Source organism: Crocuta crocuta, unplaced genomic scaffold, assembly GCF_008692635.1.
Source record: "Crocuta crocuta isolate KB4526 unplaced genomic scaffold, BGI_CrCroc_1.0 scaffold455, whole genome shotgun sequence".
Lineage (NCBI taxonomy): Eukaryota > Metazoa > Chordata > Mammalia > Carnivora > Hyaenidae > Crocuta > Crocuta crocuta.
In genome coordinates this window covers 140,054-146,960 of record NW_027529531.1, presented here as the reverse complement: position 1 = coordinate 146,960, position 6,907 = coordinate 140,054, and the positions used below count along the sequence as shown (strand labels likewise).

The 6,907-nt window shown below is 46.7% G+C and overlaps 1 protein-coding gene across 1 annotated transcript in view; it reads left to right on the top strand.

The window, feature by feature from the left end:
• CUNH6orf118 (chromosome unknown C6orf118 homolog) overlaps positions 1-6,907 on the top strand; it is a 27,239-nt gene that overhangs the window by 1,071 nt on the left and 19,261 nt on the right. The window contains exons 2-4 of the mRNA XM_077761206.1: positions 100-773; positions 1,584-1,706; positions 2,507-2,566. Of these exons, the coding sequence (XP_077617332.1) occupies positions 100-773; positions 1,584-1,706; positions 2,507-2,566 (857 nt within the window). The remainder of the gene's footprint in view (positions 1-99; positions 774-1,583; positions 1,707-2,506; positions 2,567-6,907) is intronic.

Here is a 6,907-nt window from a genome sequence, read left to right as displayed (position 1 = left end):
CCCGGGATTGGGACACGCCAGCTCGGCAGATACGCGCAGCGGCCTTACTGTCTTCTTGAGGAGCTCCGATTTAATAGTCTCGTTATCTTCCCTGCCCAGCTCACCTGAGGGCGAGACACTGTGAGGTGCCAGGGGTGAAGACCTTATGCAATCTCACCGAGCTTCTGAACAGACTTCAGAAGGATCACAGAGAGGACGTCTACCTTTACACGTCTGGGCACTTGAATCCCAGCAAGCTCTACAGGCCGCCCAAGACCACCCTGTATCACTGGCCCAATGCCAGCAGACCCAGAGGGGAGACCGTCTTCAGCGTGGGAAAGCCCTCTGATGGGACGATCGCCCAGATGAAAGACGCGCTGGCTTATTTTACCCTCAACACAGCTCTGGGGCCAAACGAGGCCCAGCACACCCCGCTGTTCAGGTATTTGAACCCGGCGGCACACAGTCCACACACTTCACAGGAGGGTCTCGTTCAGAGGAAGGCCCTGAGAAGAGAGGGCTCTCCGGAAGGGCGGAGGAGAGAAGAGCTGAGGTTGCCGGAGATGAAGGTTCTAAGGTACCGAACCGTGGAGTCCAGCCGTCAGTGCGCGGTGCCTCCCCGTCGGGACGATGAATTCCACTACGTCAGCTCGTACTTGGGCGGCATAACGAAGGCAGACAAGTACAGGAAGTTCTTGCGTTTCCAAAAAGAAGTCCTTGCAAAGCAAGATCTCCTGAAGAGCGACTTCACGGGGAGGGAGGCGGCCGCATGCCAGGAGAGGAAGCTGGAACAGGTGAGGAGGTTGGTTGCGCAGACCCGTGGGCACACGGCTCCAGCCCCACGTTGAGGGGTGGCCATGTGCACTCAGACACCTTGTTTGCCTTTCCGGGTGGGATGTAGTGTCCCCCCCCGGGGCTGAGAACGTCTGACATGATGTAGCTCATGACAGGGAGAAGTAAAAGGAGGCTGAGCCCACACCCTGAGTCAGTTGGAGGGGATTTCATAGGGAGCGCTCCAGCTCTCTGGCAGCTGTGATAAATACAATGTTCATGGATTGCAGATGCACCTGACAAAGGGTGTGCCTCGCTCGCTCTGAAAGCACGTGAGGGGAGAGTGAGGCGGGGGTGGACAGGCAATGTAGGTACGTTCTCCCTGGAGCCGCTCGTGTCTGTGGAAGGTAATACAGTGTGATGGGAGGCACTTTGGGGAACCCCCAGGGGCTGTGAGTCCTGCACAGTGACCGGGCGTGAGATGCAAGGGAGAGGACGTGGCAGCGTGCCTGAGAAGTAACCCAACCCGGAGAGGGCAGTGGCTGCCAGGTCCAGTGGGGAGAGAGAGAGCCTGCGGGTGCAGTGAATCCTTGAATACAGGGTGCAAGGGGGTGAACGCAGAAAACAAAGATAGACACGCCTGGGACCATCAAGCAATCAGACCCTCTCAGCACAGGTTGGAGGGACTCAGCGGCACCTTGGTTAGCCCTGCGCTCCTGGGAGCTGGGCCCTCTGATAGAAAGCCCCAAGGAACTTCTCATTCCTCCAGCCGAGAAACGATTCGGAAGGAAAATTAAGACATCCTGAAATGTCTGGTTCTGTGTTTCCACCAGGAGCTCCAGAAAGTATGCGCATGTGACCCCCAGCAGTTCAACAGACTGCAGGTCTATGGAAAAGCCTTTGAAGATATTTGCAACAGCTCTTTGATATTTGGTGATATCTTAAAAGAAGTTAAGGTAATAACACATGTATATTTATCCTGTAACAGTTGAGAGCCACACATGACAGTCCACACACGGGACTGCAGTTCTCTCGGAATTTCTGCCTGGTACCACGGCCTCCATTCTACGGAGAAGGAAAGTCACTCACAGACTCCAAGTAATGTGCTTACGGCCACGCAGATCACAAATGGGCCATGTGAATGCACAGCCCGCTAGCTCACTCCTAAAACCCATTTTCCCCCACTAAAGCTGCCCGATTATTTGCGGCCTTTTATAAATTGTACACATGTAACATACACACATTTATAATTATGCATAACAATTTTATATACATTCTTACGGAATCGTAAGTTTGTTGGGATTTCATGATGAATCCTTCATATCAAAGGCAAGTTGAAACGGGGTGTTTACACGTCTTCCTATTATCCAGATCCTAAAGACAAGGATCCTTAAAAGCAGGGATAGAGTGGCCTCTCTCCAGAGAATGCCCCCATCCCCAGGGAGCCCATCTCAGGCAGGTCAGCAGGACCCAAGTCCACAGAGCACGTGGCAGGAGACCACGTGCTGTGTGTGTGTGTCCTGGTCTTTGATGATATTTTTCTGAGGTGATCGACAGTTAACTCTCAAACCTGCGTCAAGGTTGATGAGATTTTATACACTTTATCATGTGTGCTGGTTAATATGCTGAAGGAACATTTTATATTTTTTGAAATGATCTAAACTGACATCCTTAACTTCCATATTACTTATACATACAAAGAAGCTTACGCTGTGGTGTTGAACACATTTTCAATAGATTTTTTTTTTTTTGGTAGGATGAATACGAACTCTACATGGTGATTCTTCTGCACTCCCAGACCGCGTCACAGCATGAGGTAACGAATGATCGTACAGGTGCCTAAATGGGGCCTGTGTCTTCGTCTTCGTTCCTTCATGTTTCATGGGCAGGAGAAAACATTCAGAGTCCGAGAAGCCCCGGCAGTAGCAACGGTGTATGCCTTGGACTTGAGGCTGAGGGACCTTGTGGGCGAGGACTTGACCTTCTGCACACAGTGAGCAGGAGCGCTGGGGTGGGGGAGGGGCATACGCATGGCTTGTGTTGTGCCCACGTCTCTGGCCACCAATTCTCAGGGATCTCTGTGGCTCCTCCTCCCTCTGTAACCCTGTTGTCGCTCGGCACTGGGCCTCTCTTTTCTCCGTCTTTCCCTGGTTATATGGTGTGTTTGCTCACCTCTGTACCGATAGCCCCCAGCTGTCTCTGTGTCACCCAGGTACTTCCTGGGAGTTGCAGATTATACCTGTGTCCAGATGTCGGCACATAGGTGTCTGGGGCGGGCAGATTACAGACCTAAAAATAGGGAGATTATCCTGAATTACCAATCTAATCCCACGGGCCCCTGCAAGCCGAGGCCCACCTCTGCTTCCCTGGCTGGGGTCAGAAGGGGAGTCTGAGAGACTCCCCGTGATGGAAGGATTCCGTGGCCGCTGGGGGCTCCGGGATGGAGGGCCCCGGTGCGGGCCCTGGGGAGAGGGGTCCGGGAGCTGAGAGCTGGCAGGGACGGGACCTCAGTCCTACACGCGTGAGGAAGCGAGTCCTGCCAAACAGCCTGAGTGATTCTGCAGGACATTCTGTCCCGGAGCCTTGAGAAAGGAAGGGAGCCCAGCCGGTACCGTGATCTCCACCCAGGAGACCCTGGAAGGGCCCAGCGGAGCCACCCAGACTGCAGCCCCACAGGACGGAGATGAGGAGTTCCTTTAAGCCGCTACATTTGTGGTTACTTGTTACGACAGCAATAGAAAACTAAGAAACTGCCCCATAAATCTCTCAAAACAGCATTTCCAACTTTAAGCTGTCCTTTATTGCACTTTAACTACCGTGTGTGTGTGTGTGTGTGTGTGTGTGTGTGTGTGTGTGTGTGTGGTCCTTATCTCACTGATGCCTAACAATGGCTCCTAGATTATACATTTTTCCCCATGAGGCAGCTGTGCTGGGCTGAACAGTGTCCTCCAAAACACTGTGTCCACCCGGAAGCTGTGAGTGTGGCCTTACTGGGAACTAGGGTCTGTGCAAATATAATTAAGTTATGGTGGGTCCTCATCCGGTGACTGGTGTCCTTCTAAGAAGAGGGGAGTTTGGACCCCGACACAGACACTGGAAGCAGAGACCAGAGTGGGACACATACTGACATAAATCTCTATCCCCGAACCATGGAGGTAAGCGCATAGAAACAGCCCGGGAACATGGATGGTGCTGTGTGGGTGATTACCAGACAGCACGCACGGAAGCCATGAAGTGGGCACTGCCCTGGGGGCCCTGGGGCTCAGTCGGTTAAGCGCCCGACTCTTGATCCCGTCTCAGCTCATGATGTCGGGGTTTGTGCCGACACACGGCGCCTGCTTGGGATTCTCAATCTCTCTTAAAATAAATAAACTTAGGGGAAAAAAGAGTGCATTGCGATGGCTACAGCGCAGCACGCGCAAATGCACGGCGTCAGCGCCTAACTGCGGACAGCGCCCTGGCCTTCTCTCCGGCTGAGGTCCCTCCTGTGGGTGTGCTCGCAGGGGAAGTGGACTGTGAGATTCCCTGCATCATTCACAAGAACTAAGAGAATGTAGCATTGCTAAAACCACCTTCGACTTTTTGAATTCAATGAAGTTTAAGAATCCGATCTTATAAATTGGGCAATACAGTTTCCTTGTATTTGAAAAACATCACAGCATTACAAGGAGGTTCGTTCTGATTTACTCCGTAAATCTTTTCTTTTCATCTGTAATTTATTTAATTTAATTTTTAATTTTATATTTTATTTTACTTTATTTTTGACGTAGACCTGGATTGCTATAAACTTCCCTTTTAGAACAGCTTTTGTTGTATCCCAGAAGTTTTGGACTGTTGTGTTTTCATTTTCATTCGGTGCCACGTACTTTTGGATTTCTTCTTTGATTTCTTCATTAACCCATTCATTGTGTTGTAGGATGTTATTTTGTAGCAAGGCTCTTGCACAGAGCGTCATGACACCGAGGCTTTTCTTTCCAGGAGCAACTGTCAAGATTGTGAGGGATGTCGTCACATATGCGTATAGCCAGGATATCTTGAGGTTGTGGGGTTTTTTTTCTTTCCTTAAAAAGGAGACCCTGCCACAATTTAACCTCCATGTATTTGTGGTCTTTCCAGATTTTTTCTTGTGGTTGATTTCTAGTTTCCTAGTGTTGTGGTTAGAAAAGATGCATGGTATGATTTTGATCTTTTTTAACTTGTTGAGACTTGTTTTGTGGTCCAGTATGTGATTTATTCTGGAGAATGTTCCATGTACACCTGAAAAGAATGTGTGTTTTGCTGTTTTACAATGGAATGTTCTAAATATATCTATTAAATACACCTGGACCAATGTGTTATTCAATACTGTTGTTTCCTTGTTAATTTTTTGATTGGATGATCTGTCCATTAATGTAAGTGGGGTGTTGAAGTCCTCTACTATTATGGTATTACTATCAATTTCTTCCTTTATGTTTATTATTAACTGTTTTATGTATTTGCGTGCTCTCATGTTGGGCGCATAAATATTTACAATTGTTCTATCTTATTAGAGTGTCCCTTTGTTACTATATACTGTCCTTCTTTGTCTCTTGTTACAGTCTTTGTTTTAAGATCTATTTTGTCTAATGAGAGTATTGCTGCTTCAGCTTTCTTTGACATTTATTTGCATGATAGATGTTCCTCCATCCCCTCAATCTGCAAGTGCCTTTAGGTCGGAAATGAGCCCCCTGTAGGCAGTTTATAGACGAGTCTTGTTTTTTATCCATACTGTCATGCCGTGAATTTTGATTAGAGCATTTAGTCTACATTCAAAATAATTTTTGATAGATATGTGTTTATTGCCATTTTGTTACTTATTTTATGGTCGTTTCTGAAGTTTTTCTCTGATCCTTTTCTTTTCCTCTTTCATGGTTACTGGCTTTCCTTTGTGATATATTTGGATTTCTGTCTTTATTCTTTGTATATATGTTATTGGTTTTTGACTTGTGGTTACCATTATTGTTGTTGTTATTGTTTGTATATAACATCTTCCATACACAGCAGTCTGTATTAAGTTGATGGTCCTTTAAGTTTGACCCCATTCTTCACTCTTCCCCTTTCCACATTCTAGGTACATGGTGTCATACTTACACCCTTGTTCCTTGGGTTCCTTTGCAGAGTTTTTATAGAAATGTCAGGGCACCTGGGGGGCTCAGGCAGTTAAGTGTCTGATTTTGGCTCAGGTCATGATCTCACTGTTTGTGAGTTCAAGTCCCATGTCGGGCTCTGTGCTGACAGCTCAGAGACTGGAGCTGCTTCACAATCTGTGTCCATCTCTCTGCCTCTCCCCTGCTCTCTCTCTCAAATATGAAATAAAACATAGGAAAAAAATATTCATTTTCACTGCTTTTGTGTTTCCTATCTTCACACTGTAACTTTTGTTCTTTTCTTTTACTCAAAGTATTCCCTTTAATGTTTCTTGTAGGTGTGGTTTAGTGGTCATGAACTCCTTTCGGTTTTTTGGTTTTTTGGTTTTTTTGGTTTTTTGTCTGGGAAACTCTTTATCTCGCCTTCTTTTCAACATGAAAGCCTCACTGGATAGATTATTCTTGGCTACAGTATGTAACTGTCTCCTTTCGTATTGCCTCTTTAAAAATTTTTTTCTTTATTACTACATTTTGCCCATTTTAATTACAATATGCATGGTGTGGATCTGCTTTTGTTGATTTTTTGGGGGGTTCTCTATGCCTCCTGGATCTGGATATTTGTTTCCTTCCCCAGATTAGGGAAGTTTTCAGCTCTTACTTTTTCGAATAAATTTTCTGTCCTCTCTTCTCTCTTTTCTTCTTCTGGGATCCCTATAATGGGAATGTTATTATGTTTGATGGGGCCACTGACTTCCCTAAGTGTAATCTCATTTTGCATAATTCCCTTTTTCTTTCTTTTGTTCAGCTTGATTACTTCCCATTACTCTGTCTTCTGCGTCATTAATTCATTCCTCTGTTTCTCTCAGCCTGCTGTTCATTGCATAAAGTGAGTTTCTCATTTATTAAACCTTTTCTCTGTGCTGTGTTATTCTTTTTTTAAATTGTTTTTAATGTTTTATTTATTTCTGAGAGAGAGAGAGAGAGAGAGAGAGACAGTGTGAGCGGGGGAGGGGCAGAGAGAGAGGGAGACACAGAATCTGAAGCAGCTCCAG